The following is a 16,077-nucleotide window of genomic DNA, read 5'->3' as shown; positions in this document are numbered from 1 at the left end:
TTGAAGTTCTAGATATAACGTAATTACTTCCTACGTTGTAGCTGTCGGAGATTCAACCCCTGTCATTTTATACGGCACATCACGCCAACTCCCGCAGACCAGCTGTAAGAGATGCCGCTTAACATCCGGCCTCGGCGCACTTACCAGATCAAGGTTGATTACAATCAGGTCCTAGACTCAACTGCCCCCCAATCATCTCACACGAAGCCGCGGATATGCCCACATTCGGAAGCCAGGCTGCATCAGTGATAGCGGTATTATAAAAGGTTCCTTTCAGATAGGCAAGTGGTATAAACCCCGATAGACATGACTGCCGGGGCTAATGGTGAAATTTCCAGAAAAGGGAGGAGGTTTTGCGAAACTGCAGCTATAGAGATGTGATAGAATATTCCGCACTCGCGATACACATTAGTAGTTGTGGACTTCGCAGCTGATTATACGGAAGAACGGCATCGAGGATATCTGGATCTAGGGACCTACGCTTTGAGGAATAGTCGATTTGGACGAATGAGATAGATAGTAGAGCACATAGAAAATACTATACTCGCAAAATCTATATAAGTCTAAGGAAATGCCAAGAGAAAAGAATATCCAGAAGAATCAGAAACAATCAAGCTCATCTCATCTCTTCAAGTCCACCACTCTCAACTCAGCCTTCATCATGAAGTTCACTCTCTTCCTCGCTGCCGCCAGCCTTGCCCTCGCTGCTCCTGGCACCAAGCTCACTCCCCGTGACACTTCCCCCGTCGTCCCTCGCTCTGCCCGCCGAGCCAAGTACAGCTCTCACCCCAACCAGAGACTCGTCTCTCTCTCTGACGCTCGCACCAAGAACGATCAGTACTCTGGTAACTGGGCCGGAGCTGTCCAGATCGGCAGCGGCTACAACAAAGTCCAGGGCACCATCACCGTCCCCGAGGTCAGCGGTGCCGACGGCGCTGCTGCTTCTGCTTGGGTTGGTATCGATGGCGATACCTGCCAGACTGCCATTCTTCAGACTGGTATCTCCTTCTATGCCGATGGATCTTTCGATGCTTGGTATGAGTGGATTCCCGACTATGCCTACAGCTTCAGCAACTTTGACGTCTCTGTCGGCGATCAGATCCGCATGACCGTTGATGCTTCCTCCAAGACCAAGGGAGTTGCTACCCTTGAGAACTTGACCACCAACCAGAAGGTCACTCACAGCTTCACCAACACTCCTTCTACTCTCTGCGAGACCAACGCTGAGTGGATTGTCGAGGCTTTCCAGGAGGGCGGTAGCCAGGTTGACCTTGCCGACTTTGGCACTGTCACTTTCACCAACGCTGTTGTCTCCGGAACCAAGGGTACTTCTGGTCCTTCTGGAGCTCAGATCATTGACATCTCCCCTGACCAGGGTCAGACTGTCCAGGCTGTTGGTTCTATCACCAGCAACTCTGTTACTGTCAAGTATGTTGGTAACTAGAGAGCTAAGAAGGGCTCTAGCTTGATTTTTGACTGGAAATGATGCGGATGAGTTACATGAGCTAAGATGAGGAGATTTGGGTACATATTGCAGAAGTCATGGAGATTAAGAGGTTGGATCGAGTTAGTACTTCAAAGTATATATAAATTGGATCAAGTACATTTCTGAATTCTGACACCAAATAATTTTATCATGCCACAAGACGGCAGTAGGAGGAACCAAGCTTGCTTCCAGATCCAGCGTTCTCACTCAAGAAGAGGTATTTGTCTTTAAATAGAAGCATCTCATAGGAGCTCTAAGTCTGGACATCTGAAGGTCGCAGATAGTACAAGGTGTAGAGATAAGCTCTGTGGAGTTTGTATAGATAATAATTAAAATAGCATTCTCATCCACGATACAAGTGTTACTGGAATGACTCTGACATTTCTCTTCATCGGACTTGAGAACTTTCCCTACTACCGTTTGACTGGAAATCGCGAGGGATCTCTGGGGTCGTACTGTCCTGGAGCTTGACTGGAACCAGGCATGGAAGTCGAATTACCTGTAACATCGCCCTGATTAGCCCCCGTTCCACCACCAGCAGAATTGTTAGCGACGCTACGCTGGTTGACACGACGCAAGTCTATCCAAGTCAGCTTTGTACCGTAAGAAAGAACCAAAACATACCTCCTATTGGAGCTGACGATGCATCACTATCAGCCAGCGGATAGCGCTCCAAGATGGCTCTAGCAACTGAAGCGGCTGTAGCAGAGGCGTAGTCTTGCCAGTCTTTCTTTTTGTGAGTATCGGCATAGTCGCAAATTCCTTTGACTACAATGCAAGGAATATTTTCCCACATGCCTGCGCCTTCCATCTCAAACGCAATTATACCATATTTGGATGCCATGTCGTCGCGATCTGTGCCACTTTTTATAACGGAATTGCCTGAACCAATTCTACCAATGAAGAGTTGAGGAACATAATCTGCACCTGCAGGAAGATTTGTAGTCCGATGTCGTTGAATTAATTGAGAGGGGTCACACCCGATATCGATGCAAGAGGTCCTGATTCCAGGCATACAAACGGCATTTGGACTCTTGGCGCATTCGCTGCATGAGTTCCTGTGCTTGTGATGGTAATTTGGGGGATACACCTTGTCGTTCACCGCTCCGGGATATTGATAGTTGGGACCGCTCTTGTCTTTCCTTGCAACGTTCTGCAAATGTTTCAGGTGCCTTATGGCAGCTCGCTCTAGTCTGTGATCGACCATTTCTGTTTCAAACGCCGCAATCAACGATCGTATCTCCTTATAGGGACTTTCGAGCTTGTCCTGAACGTTCTTGTCGATAATGTAGTGGTTGGGATACTGTTTGCCGGAATCATATTGGACGACAGATTTGCTCATCACAACGTCTCCAAGGAAGGCATCCCTGTTCATGATGCGAGGCAGACCGCCACAGATGCCGACAAGCAGTGCAAGTCTCAGCCTCCTATACCTCCACCTCATTTTGACAGTAACTCTAGCCGCATTGATTGTGCCCATACCAGGTAGAGTGGCCAAGACGACATTGTGCTGTCCAATGCGACCGGTGAGGTATGTATTCTGCTCGTCACCCTTTCCATCGTCGCTCATTTTCGTCCAGATTTCGTCGAAGAGTAAAGTAACAGCGGCAGCCTCACGAGGGAGGGCGCATACTATTGCCACGTGAAAGCTCGTTTCGTCGACGCGAGTTTTTGCTGACGCCATTGTGTTTTTGATGATATGAGATGAGTTGATTGCAGAAAAGAGCTCATATGGATGATGTGAGGGTTTTTAAACTGATCAGGGCTCACCATGCGTACTTCTAAAGTAACCATTTGCTTGTAGCTCTATCATTGGACTAGCAGATGTTTTCTTTGCGCCGTGAAATGAGTTACCAGGCTTAAAATAGATTTGAGACTAATGATAGACGTGGGGACCTGGCCTGACTGGATAACTTAAACGCCGTCCCATAAGCACGGCCCGCGCCGCCGTTATCGGCGTCTAGCAACGCCAAGTGTCATCATTGCACGTAATGGATGGCTTACTCACTTGAAACATTATAGTGAAGAAGGAAATACCAAGAAGAAGTACGTATACCAATACTGATATAATTTTGCCGAGGTAAAGTGCGCATTATAGGGCTGTACGGCATTTTAAATCACAATCCGTGCTGTCTGGAACACAAGTCGAGACGTCGCTCGCGACCAATTTTTGTCAAATAATGCGAGATGTATAGAAACTCAAAAAAAATAGTTAAGAAATATCATTTAGTATATATGCGTAGCTTACCAACAATAGAGGAGTAACAAACGCAAATCAGACAGCCAGAAGCTTAGGGCACCAAACCAACACAGGATGGATATACGTTTACCACCATTGTTTAACAGATCCTAAACAGACTATGTTGAGACTCTCCATGATTGTCAGGCTGGTCCATCATTATCGGTGCATCCGATATTGTGCGTGATAGTGGCATATTACTTGACGGAACGAAACAATTAAAAGCCTCCCCATCAAGCTTAGGGTAAGCTGACGGAGGTTTCACTCGTCTAGTCTAAGCCTAGCGGCTGTGCCGTCATTACCCAATCAGACAAGTTGAAATTGAACGCTGTGCCACAGAGGGCTGATTCTAGTTGATCGTAAGGCTGTATCAATTGAAGACAAAATAATCTCGCACCTCCTCACCCTTGCATCTTATTTATGTCAAAGTCAACATGCGACTCATTAATACCACGACACTCGAGGTCGAAGAATTCTTTGATGTCTCCATTCCAGAATATGCTATCTTATCACATACATGGGGCGACGGTGAAGTCTCACTGCAAGACTGGGCCGATCGCAAGAACCGTCGCTTCAAGCCCGGGTTCCAGAAGATCGTCTGGGCCTGTACTCAAGCTGCCAAGGATCAGCTAAGTCACGTATGGGTAGATACCAACTGCATCGACAAGAGCAGCTCTGCAGAGTTATCTGAGGCTATCAATTCCATGTTTAGATGGTACCGACGATCTGCTGTCTGTTATGTATACTTGGAGGATGTCCCTGCCATGACCTTGGACGAATGCACCAAGCCGGATAGTGCATTCAGAAACGCAAGATGGTTCACAAGAGGCTGGACTCTTCAGGAACTGATCGCTCCGCCGAATGTTAGTTTCTTCTCTAGCAACTGGACCATGATAGCCACAAAGTCCGAGTTGGCACCCTGTATCACTGAGATCACAGGTATTCCTTGGTCATGTCTACTCAAGGGCAGGCTGTCAAAAGCACATCCACTACGGAGATACAGCGTTGCACAGAGAATGGCTTGGGCTTCGCGTCGTTCAACGACGCGTATTGAGGATCAAGCCTACTCTCTCCTCGGACTCTTCGATATCTCCATGCCGCTTGTATATGGAGAGGGCTTTGAAGCTTTCACCAGACTACTTGGAGAAATCATCCATAAATACGCAGATCATAGCTTCTTTGCGTCCCGACTGCAATATGTCGATTTTCTCCCTCGCTCACCTTGGGAGTTCTCCGACTCTCAGTCCGTGGTTGTTAGTAGCTCGCCGCAGCTGCAGAGGCATTACACACCAGGGGATCACTCGTACTCATTTCATCTGACCAACACCGGACTGCAGATCACTCTGCCCATTGTGCCAACCTTGGTTCCTAATTTCGTCTTTGGCGTGCTTGATTGTTGGGACATCGAGACCACGAGTACGACAACAACGCGGCATGTATCACGGATATGGATACCACTCCTTAGGAAGGGAACTGGCGAGTCGCAGCGGTATCTACGATTGATCTGGCCTCAAACGTTTTTCCCGGTGAAGATGGCTCGGAAGGACAGCATAATGTTTCACGAAGAGGAGGAACTTCTCCCCAGAGACGATCATGCATCAGATGATTCAAAAGAACCGTCCGATCACGTGGATACAGTGTCGACAGCGATGCAAAGAAGCATTTTGGTAAAGAAACCATATGCGACTATCCTCTCAGTCCCTACGTGGCAGCCGCGTGAAGCAGGGAGTCCGTTTCTCCTCTGCTTTCCCCGAGGAACAGCAGATTATCGTCTATACGGCGTCTTCCCCAGCGATGAGTCTGATACTGCGTGGGCATCGGAGACACCGCCTGTACTGCCACTGATAATGCCACGCCGTATTCACAGAAGCAACCACCAGGCACCCGATATCGACCTGTTTGGAAAAGGCAAAATGGACATTTACGCTGCAATGGTTGTGTTCAAGAAGAAAAGATCAAAACCTCCTAGATTCGTTGCTATCTTCCTATCCAATATTGCGCAGCGGGATAAAGAAAGGATGGTTTTCGAGCCTAGAGGCAAGGTGATCCCGAACTGGTCACCAACTGAAGACGCGGATTTGGAAGCCGTTGATTTCTCTACCTTTCCCGATGCTGACTTTGATGGCGACACATTGGTTACGGTACAGAAGATAGCTAGTAACCCCAGAACAATAGCTGCAGGTCGCGAGCTTCGTTTTGTAGGACTCACCCAGATCATCTTTGATAGAGAGAAAATGATGGAAGAGTTACGATTACAACGAGATAGTAACAAGACATCGCGGGGAATTTTGCAGCATTATGGTCGAGATTCGTCAGACGAAGAGGCTGACAATTGATCCGGTGCTCCATATTTGTATTCGAGTTAATGAACAATAAATTATGTGCTATGTACAGTTGAAGTATAAGTGAATGTGATACATATCCCCATCCAACACCGACACATTTAGCAGATCTGCTGGTAATCGCCAATCAACGGGCAGACCGTGACAGTCTTGCAGACTGGGTTGGGGTAGCCTGGGTAGTAGCCGGGACAGAACTCGGCAGTAAAGCGGGTGTCCATGTACTCTGACCAAGTGGCAGCGGGGAAGCACTAGAAAGGGTCTTATTAGCATTTGTTTCAGTAGAACGGTCAAACTGTCATATCAAGCCCCTCATGTGGATGAAAATGATAGAGCTTGAATGAAACACGCTTGGTGCGCTCTGAGTCGTAGTGGACTCGGGTGAAAGTAACTCACATAATCCTGTCCATCGACGTTGACGTTGCTGCCGGCGATGTATGGACAGTAGCCGTCGATTTTTGTTTGACCAGCGGCGTTGGCACAAGCGCAAGCTTTAACCTGTCTTCCAGCCTTGGCTGCTGGTGCGGCAAAGGCAGCCGGAAGAGCGAGAAGGATGGTAAGGAAGGTCTTCATTTTGAGGGCTGATGGTGAGAATAATGACAATGTAAAACAAATTTCTGTGTTGGCAACCAGTGAATAGTGGTTTGTAGAAACGGCAAGACTACTATTTGATACTCTTGTGAATCATGGCTTGGCAAGTTTGGATGTTGCATTCAAAGGTTCATCGTAAGCATTACAAACATTTGTATATACTGATTTGGAGATTTATCCGAGAATACGTTGTACATCAGATTAAGCATTGCCTGATAACATGACAAGTTCCTTGCAGAGAAACCTCCTCGGGTTGCACTGCACCTCGTATCTAGCAAGAATAGTCCGCGAAGTATAAAGCCCGTTTCCGGACTTTACACATATTCCTGACAGAACCAACTAACTAGGTAAGTTATTGCCACCGGCCCGTCCTTGACACCAACCGCACCAATTGCCATTCACGGAGCACTCCTTAATGGTTGCTGGATATAGGAGGACGCGGGGTTATGCATATTTATCCTAGGCGACCTCGGCCCAATACTACGCTAGAGTCGTAACATAAATTGGCTGGATAGAGTAGGTGGGATTTAAAGATGGCCTAAAATGGATTGTTTCTCTATGCCGGGAACATGAATGGTCGATTTGTCATATACGACCATGTAGTTATTGCGGAACATTGAGTGGTATGTCGCTGCATGAGCTGATTATCAAAGTAGGATACTTGGCATCAATGGAGCTACCCATATCTTGTTCAAAGGCTGTCTGTATCACGCCGCCTTGATGACTACAGCAATTCCTTCACCTCGGCCCTGGGACTGTTCTTTCGAGTCTTTTCCGAGAGCCTCCTCTGCCGTCCTTGTCTTCATCAAAGTAAGCTTGCTCAATGTTGGAGTCAAGTGATGCGTAAGGCTAGCGGGAAGGTAGAGGAGTGTGAAGGATGTTGCAAAAGTGGTCAAGACAGAAATGGGAGCACTTCTCTGTTTCGTCATCTCAGCCTGAGATTCACGCCGATCCTAGTTCCACTTCCCATCAATATCACAAGTCAGAATCATTTCGATATAGAACCATCAAAATGTCTATCAGATTCTATCGAAACTACCTCACGATAAATCAAACAGCCATCGAACATGCTCTCAAGGATCTTCTCGCGTTCGACCAAGATTACCGTGGCAGAGACAACCACCAAGGCTTGTAAACCCACGTTTCACCCAGAAGAAACCGCAGCTATGCCTCTCGAACCCCCGAAGTAATGACCGAAAGCTTGTAATCCATAACCTCCATGATACCTTTTTATTCAATCTTACTATACTTGCGACTTCTGAAATCCCTGGTAGACGTTAGGATTAGGTTAGCTGGAGAAGTCAGGTGTTGCTTCATCTCTAAATTCCAGGGAGAGATGAGTCATTGGGTCATTTCATCAGCAATCCGTTGTTCTTGCTAACTACATGCTTATTGGTCACTAGACTGCCCTTGAGTTCGCTTGTCTTGACGTCTGTGACTCTGCTCAGGTAAGCATTAACTTTGAGGCACTCGCTTCAGATAAGGGAAACTAAGATAAGATAAGCATGGTCCGGGTGATATGGGCCGATGTTTCCCCGACATCGAATATCTCGTTTAGTAAGTGAGTTAAACGAGCATTGTGCACTGTTAGCGTCCCGGTTTGCGGGGTCAAGACTAGGGTAGGCCACGTACCCAAGTTCGAGAAGGCTAATTCGAGCCCTGCTCAGGTACATAGACTGGAATATGTATATTAATCTTTGATACAATTAAAAATGCTGTAGAGTGAAACTTAATACCTTGCGATATCTTTAACGAAATATTGAGGTACTGTGGTGGAGTAAACGTCTTGCTGATCATTACATCGCTACCAAATTGCTTATCACTACCCATATCACGAGAACGCCCATTCCATTTGGTGACGAACCCGGACCGAATAATTACATGCTCGAATAGTTCAGATTGCCTTATTGTTTGCTGTTTACCTGCCTAACAAGATCTGATAAGTGCAGACTCACAGCTTCTGGTAGCTCGACGATGGAAAAGTGAGATTCTCCGTTAAGCCTGGCGAAGCTGAACCAATCATGGTGTTTTCGCGCAAATTCTTCATGTTGTGCAAGGTAAGCGGCTTCTCTGGGATGGCTGAAGATATGTCGGACTAGAGGAGGGTCTTCAATAGCCCCAAGCCGCTCAATCGGTGAGCCCCAGCGCTCATAATTCTTTTCCACCAGCCAGCAGAAATATGCCCAGTTCTCGAATCCGTCGGTGTCTAGATCACGCTCACAATGTTCCAAAACGTTCTTGTTGGAGGTGTTGTTGAGCCATTTCTTGATGAGGGGGGCCTGACCCTGGTACCAAGTCTCCTTGTTCTGCATCATCTGCAGGCCCTTTATGAACTCTGCAGGAGGCCGAGTGAGGATGAAATCGGTCAAAAGCACAGCCGGGACTCTTTGCTTTCCCAGACGCGCAGCCATTTCCATAGCGCACCAGCCTCCTTGGAAGTGAGAGATGGGAATGAATTTTTGGACCTGAAGGGAATCTAGAAGTGCGATCGTATCGTTTGCTTGGTCCTCCACGCTCCATTTTCCCGTGGATTCGTTGTTGGCGCCGTGACTCCTCCATAGAATTCTGATGACGCGGTACTTGCTCACCAAGAAGGGGAGGATGTATTGATAGCCGCGGTGGTCCTGACCCAAGCCTGGTAGACAGACTATTGTTGGATCAGATGTGACCATGCCTCGGTCTTCGAAGGACAGTTCCACGCCATTTATGGTCCGCGTGTATAGCATTTTGACTTACAGACGTAAAATATTAGAAAGGGAAAAGAATGTGAAGGTTTGCAACATACCTAGTTGGCGTTCTGACCATTCCTCTGAGTGTATCTCCACATCCACAGATCGGTATATCCGTAAACGACAAGGCCAATAGGGCATAGGCAAAGCCGCAAAGCTCCACCAAATGTTTCGCTTAATGAAACTAAATGCTCTTGTCCCTGTTACCCGATGTCACAGAATACCCCTACCTGCTGCACCTCGCATACAATCTCCTTTTTCATGAAAGCGCTTGCAATCTAGTCCCGGCTAAGGTCTCAGCCGCTGCGGGTAATACTCGATAGATAAATGTGGCATCTTCCCGCGGGAGCGGTAAGTGGCCTCAGGCCCCCTCATGATGATTGGTCAAAGCTCTATAGGCTGATCATCATTTTTACCTGAGTTTATGGTATGTCATGGCTTTGTCATTCTCCACAAAAGTGTCAGTTTCAGTGCCTAGTTGCATTTTAACCACAGCCGTGGGACCCAGTATCGCATAAAGGCCTATCAATATCGTTTAAGCTCGTTCCGCTTGCCATCGCCTGTACTGAAGTGGCTAGCGTAGAGCTCCCAATATGTAAACCCTCGGTTCTGGGTCTTCGAGCACAGTTTGTTGAAAGATATGGATGATATGATTCGTCCGGCTCGAAACACATGGGCCAACGGCCGGCACATCAGGAACTCTGCCGGCCCCGTTTTGGACTAGAATCATTCATTCGAACCCCTTGCATATATTACCTTCTCTGCTGTGCATCCTAGACAATTACCCGCATTCTAGAAGTTGACCTGTCTTGGTCCTTTACTTTTTTGTCGAGGATCAAGTTTCTCTTATCCTCTCAATTTAAAGGGCGACTGATCATCTTATTCAATCTACAACAACAAGGCGCCATTCGATTTTCCACTAGCCGCAATACCCATCGGCGTTTGTCCTTGCCTGTCTTTCGCCAGAGGATCTAATCCTTTCCCCACCAGGAACTGGAACCTCGCTCCCCTTCTGTATAATCGCCCTTGGCCAGTAACAGCATGAAGTAGAGACTCTCCTTTGATATTGATAACTGACCAGTCCACTCCCATCTCAGTAAAACGCGCCCAGATCTTCGGCTCTGTTTCCTCCACAATCTGTTCTTCAAGTTCCTTGTTGACCTTCCATCTATCCCCTCCCCATTTCTTCGACAGGGTATGCCTCTCTTCATCCATCTTTGCCCAGCTGAGATCAACCTTGAAGCTACTCGCACGGAAGTAACCGAATGCAGGCGTTTCCCCAGCCTTATTTCGCGCGTTTATGTCTGCTCCTTTCGAGAGCAATAGGTCAATTGTATTCTTGACGAAGCCCTGCCAGACTGCATCACCATAATGGTCTGCAACGAGAAGAAATGGTCTTCTGAAGAGTATGTGAAGCGGTGTATCGCCATTGGCATCTCTGGCTTTGACGTCGACACCCGCGGAGATCAAAAGCTTAACCTCGTCCCTTGGGTTTCCTGGCTTTTGGCAATCTATCGCATATTGAAGTGGGGTTCTACCATGCTTGTCGAACTGATATTGGAGCTCTGGTTCCAAACCGATTATATGCTGGACGAGGTCGATTCCACAATCATCAGCAGATACAAGATGCAGGATATTCCTGCCAGAATCGTCCCTGCAACGGAGATCGGCGCCTCTATCGATTAGTATTCGTGCAGCTTCTGCATCCCCCACTTCCAAAGCAGTTTGGATCAATGGGGTGCCCTCCCCATCTTGAAGATTAACATCGAGCAGTGGGTGCCGAAGGATCAAGTCGAGGTACACATTCCGCTTGTTGCATATCATGTTGGGGCCTGAGCCTCTTCTTTCCAAAACTCGATGAGCAATTGTAGTCTGAGGGTAGCGAGAATTTGGATCGGCGCCTTGTCTGAGCAGTAGCTCAACGATACGTCGGCAATCCGGGCGGCTCGTCATTGCAAGATCAAGAGGATACAGCTCATGGCACGAATTGGGATCTTGCCTCTCCGGCTTCATATGGCGCCCATCAACTGAGCGCCAGGCTGGTGTTTCTTTTCCGATTCTTCGAGCGTTTGGATCAGCACCAGAGGATAGCATCGACTCTACAGCGTCGACATCTCGGGCCAGGATCGCATTGGTGAGGCATGATTGATCAATGACAACCATATCGTCTATCGGCTTGTCCAAGGTGTCTAAGGACATCATCCGGTATTTAATCATGATACAAAAGTCTATTGAACGCCAATTGAGGAACTGTGACATATTTAAAGCTTGCCATGCCTGGCCTAATCTTATTCACACCTACCAAATTCGGTCATGGTCAATTTGACTACAGTGGTCGGACCATCTCACTAGGTAGGCAGAAGCCCACTAAATAGATTATTTGCATGTGAATATTTACAAAAGCTGCCAATTCGTACGAGGAGTGACAAACTTTACATAATGCCGGTTATAAAATCCTCATGAGGCTTCCTTTGAGCCACCATTAAGATGGTCAACCGTCTAAATACTTTGATATCTCATGAGCACTCTGCTCCGGACTGACGTCTTTCGTGTAAATAATATGCTTTGCCAACGTCTTGTTGCTTGGGTGATCCAAGAAGTGTCGATTGTAGCTCAACTCATGGCCTCTCCGCTCCTCCATGATCCTCAAAGCCTCATCCACGTCTTCGCACGGAACAATGAGGAAGACCCCTTTATATGGGGAAATTAGCTCCGCAACACGATCCAGTTCCTCCTTGTTCTCAAAAATGGAATGGCCCGCCCCAAAGTCGAGTATCTTGCCATAGAACCTATCCCCAGGCTTCAACGCATTTTGCAAGACGTCCACGACAGCTCTATATTCAAAGTACTTCCAGTACTTCAGCAGAGCCTCGACCCCCTCTTGTTCGTATACTTTGTTGGCATGGACATCGTCATAGTCGAATGGTGCATATAGCTCCTTGCGGTGTCGGTCGAGGCTGAACAATTCTTTGCTGAGTTTCTCTGAGAGGAGCTTTCCAATGGTTGTTTTTCCAGCACCTTCAGGGCCGATGAGGATGATTGTAGGGCAAGGGATGTCGGGCATGGCTTCGTAATCAAAAGGTAATCGAAGATGCGTCCTGTGCAACTTCATAAACTTAATAATATACAATCGCCTACTTGCTTTTGAAGATGCAAAGAAAAGAGAGTCCATCGTGACGTGTCTCGGGTAAGACGGTTATAACCAGCAAATGATTCTGTCGGGAAATCTACGGGTTAGATCCGATTGACCGTGCGTATCTCCGCGTAATTTTCCTTATCTGATGTACTGCATCAAGGTTCAACATGAATTGGCCTTATCTCAACCGATTTAACTTGACCGGATTAAGGTCTCTCAAACCTCGCTTATCTGCTTACTTCAGTGCAAATAGGCTGGTTATTACAGAATTATATTCCGACTAAAACTGATGTGTTGCTCTTCCCAAAGACTAATTCCATGGTCGGGTATTCACGGCTTCCATTATCGGTTCGGTTCGCTCGGTTCGCATTAACTCCATACCATGCATGGTTATAGCTTTAGATAGCACTCTTTTAGAAGCCCTGCCTGATCAAGAACTTCATGCACTAACAGCTGTTACTGTTGATCATACAAAGTAGACAGGTAAATCAGACTCGACCCTTGTGTACACCGGTAAGACTTCGCCAAGGTTCTCGAAAGTATTATCGAAAGTATTATCTTGGCACTCTGTGATGATAACTGGCCGACGAATTCTTATGATTCGAGAACTGTTGGAGGCTGGGGTATCAGCAGCCTTATCAAATGTCATTGTTACTGCTGACAACGAAACCTCCAGGACAAAGTCGTGCGAAATCCTGAGGGTGCTGTTCGAGGCTTCTTCGCACGCGCATGACTTGTGGCGTTTTGCAACCATCTTCGCGATGGGGCCATACTCGAAACTTAGTGTCGAAGTCGTCTCCTGATCACTCTGGAAGACCTTCCATTCGTTGCGAGGCCGTCCCTTTGCTATTGTGTGAGAGACGCTTTGCCTTTGCCTGCTAGACTCGCTCTCGTCTTGGTCCGCGTGTCGCCCGCAAATACCCAGTGGGGCCTCTACGCGCTCTTCAAGCCTCCACTCCACTCCGATTGCTTCCCAAGCGTAGATCTCACCTCCTTGCCCGTGCCTGTTTTTCGAGAGAGAAAAGTCTACCTGGGTTTTCTGGTTCAGTCTGATAATTTGTTCTGACGACAAACGTGCGTTCAGCGGGGTTCCTGAAATCGCTAGAGAAATGACGCGAAGAATTTCGGGTCGGTATAGTAAACGTTTTACTTCGAGGTTGTGTTTCCAGACAACGGGCTCTCCAGTGGCTAGAATGAGCTCTGCAGTCAGTTCGTACGTCAGGTCCAACAGAGGTGTGGTCACCGAAGGAGGCGTGTCGTTGTCAAGCCGCGCAGTGAAGATGAAGGGATATTTTCCATTGGCTGGCAGGATTTCGCTTTGAACGAACGCCCATCTTTGAAGCTGAACATAATCGTAAGCGCAGTCAGGGCAGTTGGAACGAAGGGGTTTCTTGTAGTGGCGATGGAGACGCAACGTCAGGTGGAATGTTTTGATGTCTAAATCTTTTCTCGTGTCGAGTATGGCTTCCCCTATGAGCGGTGTGCCAGGGGAAAGCTCGCTACTTTCTAGAATCAAGGGCACCGGTGTCTGAAGCTTCCATTGCATGCTGACAGCCAAACGGTTTGAGGCCAGCTTGCGTAGGCTTTTCGACGGGAGCAGCTTCGAGACATACTCAAGTGAGACCATTCTCAAGTCAACTTTCTGCAGTTAGACTCTGTGTAAGCGGTGGAACACAGATCTTACGAGATAGATATTCGAATAATCAGCTGTAATTCTTGTAATGATATTGATCCTTCAACTGTTCGCGGTCTGCTGTACTGCAAAGTTAGTATGCGGCGCATCGTGCATATTTAACTTTTTATCAGCTTACTCTTTACAGGAACTCCAAGTTCTGTGGATCTTTTATGCTCGACACCCCGACTTCCTGGGAGTAGCGAATAAATTTGGAAGTTGCGTCGGCGATGAGGCCTATGACGTAGTCTTCGGTTATTTTTAAAAGGCCCTAATATTTGCTCGCGCACTGGTTTCGGCACCTAGGTAGTGTTCTGCGATCTATAAGGACTACACGGTCGCATCCCGTAGCAAGAGATGATGTTCGAACAGATTGTGATCAGAATACGCAGGCCGCGGACCTAGAAATGAGTTTCCTGATAGAAGGAGATCAGATTGAGGGGCTGGACAGGCGGAAGCCGCGAGCTCGCATCGTCACCCTCGTGCCAGGTCTAGCCCAGGTAGGCAAGTAAATTCCAGTCTAGCCTCAGAACTAGCGGCCGTACTAGGTCAAATCAGAACAAGTCTTGCAAAATGTTGCCAACATTTAAGTTGCTGCCCCATAGAGGTGACCATTATCTATACGAGCTATTAGCAGCAACTTGCAATGGTTTTTTTTTTCTTTCTTTACTCTTATGTCTAGGAGATGCCACTTCAAAACTAGGATTGGTTAAGCCATCCAGATGATGCCGAATGCTCTCTCTGGCCCTACAAGCTGATCCACCACATGTTCACCGCAGCTCTGAAACACAAGAACCTCAACCTTCAAACCAACACTCCCGCGACATCTATTGCTGCTTCCCCAGACGCTGACGGCAGTTGGAGTGTCACTACAACTCGTGGCGCCACCAGGGCTCGTAAAGTCATTGTAGCTACCAACGCTTATACCGCCGCACTTCTCCCCGAGTATCGCGACAAGATCATTCCCTACCGTGTCATCTGCAGCCAGATCGTTGCTCCGGACCCGCCGCTTTTGGCAGACTCTTATGTTATTCGATTTAGTCCCACGGACTTTGATTATCTTATCCCTCGGCCAGACGGCAGCATTATTGTTGGGGGCGCTAGATCGGCCTACTTCAGATATACAGAGGATTGGTACGGCAGCGTGGATGACACGAAGGTCATCGAAAGAGCCCAAGATTACTTTGAAGGGTATATGCAGCGACACTTCCGCGGTTAGGAGAACAGCGGTGCACACACAGATCAAGTCTGGACTGTAAGTAAGTGTCTACGCTTATCTTGAACTCTTTTAGTTTCATGTTGACTAGCTATCTTACTTGCAGTCATGGGCTATTCAGCAGATGGACTTCCCCGCTTCGGCCGTGTGCCCGGACGAGAAAACATGTCCATCATGGGCGGCTTCACCGGTCACGGAATGCCGCAAGTCTTCCTGACCGCCAAGGGAATCAGTCGCATGGTCCTTCAGGATCTGGCGTTCTCCGAGACCGGAATTCCTAGACTTTTCGAGGAGTCGGAATCGAGGTTAACGAGTGATGAGAACATTTTGAAGGAGAGATTAATACGCAGTCAAGCCTCGCTAAGATGTAGTTACTGATAGCGTAGACGAGACTACGATACTGATAGCAAGGTAATAAGCGGAGGCTTGTCATATTACGGATTCATCTTAACGTACATGATAAGCGAGTGTTACAAACAAGCGAGTGTTACAAAAATCTTAACCCTTGAGACAGGAATCGTCATGAGAACACAACAAATCACGCAATCAAGTAAAACTAATCGCTTTCCTCTTCTCCAGACATCGAAACAACTATTTGACACGTTCTCGCATTATGCCCTACCTTGCCGCACGTTCCACAGTTCCTTTCCTTTACTTGCGCCGACCTTC

The 16,077-nt window shown here is 47.6% G+C and overlaps 9 protein-coding genes across 9 annotated transcripts; 3 read left to right on the top strand and 6 right to left on the bottom strand.

Annotated features, from left to right (window-relative positions):
- Window positions 1–661: 661 nt before the first annotated feature.
- Window positions 662–1,444, top strand: FMAN_13979 (uncharacterized protein; the record flags this gene model as incomplete). The annotated part of the gene is made up of 1 exon (XM_041833518.1): window positions 662–1,444. One exon carries the CDS (start codon window positions 662–664, stop codon window positions 1,442–1,444), a length of 783 nt encoding a protein of 260 aa, XP_041683873.1.
- Window positions 1,445–1,899: 455 nt separating this feature from the next.
- FMAN_13978 (uncharacterized protein) lies at window positions 1,900–3,170 on the bottom strand (the record flags this gene model as incomplete). Its single annotated transcript, XM_041833517.1, has 2 exons — window positions 1,900–2,066; window positions 2,111–3,170. 2 exons carry the CDS (start codon window positions 3,168–3,170, stop codon window positions 1,900–1,902), a joined length of 1,227 nt encoding a protein of 408 aa, XP_041683872.1.
- Window positions 3,171–4,159: 989 nt separating this feature from the next.
- On the top strand, window positions 4,160–6,061 carry FMAN_13977 (uncharacterized protein; the record flags this gene model as incomplete). The annotated part of the gene is made up of 1 exon (XM_041833516.1): window positions 4,160–6,061. The coding sequence occupies one exon, from the start codon at window positions 4,160–4,162 to the stop codon at window positions 6,059–6,061; it is 1,902 nt and encodes a 633-aa protein (XP_041683871.1).
- Window positions 6,062–6,168: 107 nt separating this feature from the next.
- On the bottom strand, window positions 6,169–6,637 carry FMAN_13976 (uncharacterized protein; the record flags this gene model as incomplete). The annotated part of the gene is made up of 2 exons (XM_041833515.1): window positions 6,169–6,315; window positions 6,461–6,637. 2 exons carry the CDS (start codon window positions 6,635–6,637, stop codon window positions 6,169–6,171), a joined length of 324 nt encoding a protein of 107 aa, XP_041683870.1.
- Window positions 6,638–8,559: 1,922 nt separating this feature from the next.
- On the bottom strand, window positions 8,560–9,381 carry FMAN_13975 (uncharacterized protein; the record flags this gene model as incomplete). Its single annotated transcript, XM_041833514.1, has 1 exon — window positions 8,560–9,381. The coding sequence occupies one exon, from the start codon at window positions 9,379–9,381 to the stop codon at window positions 8,560–8,562; it is 822 nt and encodes a 273-aa protein (XP_041683869.1).
- An 891-nt stretch (window positions 9,382–10,272) lies between these two features.
- FMAN_13974 (uncharacterized protein) lies at window positions 10,273–11,337 on the bottom strand (the record flags this gene model as incomplete). Its single annotated transcript, XM_041833513.1, has 1 exon — window positions 10,273–11,337. One exon carries the CDS (start codon window positions 11,335–11,337, stop codon window positions 10,273–10,275), a length of 1,065 nt encoding a protein of 354 aa, XP_041683868.1.
- A 538-nt stretch (window positions 11,338–11,875) lies between these two features.
- Window positions 11,876–12,448, bottom strand: FMAN_13973 (uncharacterized protein; the record flags this gene model as incomplete). The annotated part of the gene is made up of 1 exon (XM_041833512.1): window positions 11,876–12,448. The coding sequence occupies one exon, from the start codon at window positions 12,446–12,448 to the stop codon at window positions 11,876–11,878; it is 573 nt and encodes a 190-aa protein (XP_041683867.1).
- Window positions 12,449–12,986: 538 nt separating this feature from the next.
- FMAN_13972 (uncharacterized protein) lies at window positions 12,987–14,147 on the bottom strand (the record flags this gene model as incomplete). The annotated part of the gene is made up of 1 exon (XM_041833511.1): window positions 12,987–14,147. One exon carries the CDS (start codon window positions 14,145–14,147, stop codon window positions 12,987–12,989), a length of 1,161 nt encoding a protein of 386 aa, XP_041683866.1.
- An 811-nt stretch (window positions 14,148–14,958) lies between these two features.
- On the top strand, window positions 14,959–15,786 carry FMAN_13971 (uncharacterized protein; the record flags this gene model as incomplete). Its single annotated transcript, XM_041833510.1, has 3 exons — window positions 14,959–15,383; window positions 15,440–15,447; window positions 15,515–15,786. 3 exons carry the CDS (start codon window positions 14,959–14,961, stop codon window positions 15,784–15,786), a joined length of 705 nt encoding a protein of 234 aa, XP_041683865.1.
- Between the last annotated feature and the right edge of the window lie 291 nt (window positions 15,787–16,077).

The sequence above is a fragment of the Fusarium mangiferae genome, assembly GCF_900044065.1.
Source record: "Fusarium mangiferae strain MRC7560 genome assembly, contig: FMAN_scaffold007, whole genome shotgun sequence".
Classification (NCBI taxonomy): domain Eukaryota; kingdom Fungi; phylum Ascomycota; class Sordariomycetes; order Hypocreales; family Nectriaceae; genus Fusarium; species Fusarium mangiferae.
The sequence above is the reverse complement of the archived record's forward strand: the minus strand, read 5'-3'. Positions and strand labels throughout refer to the sequence as shown.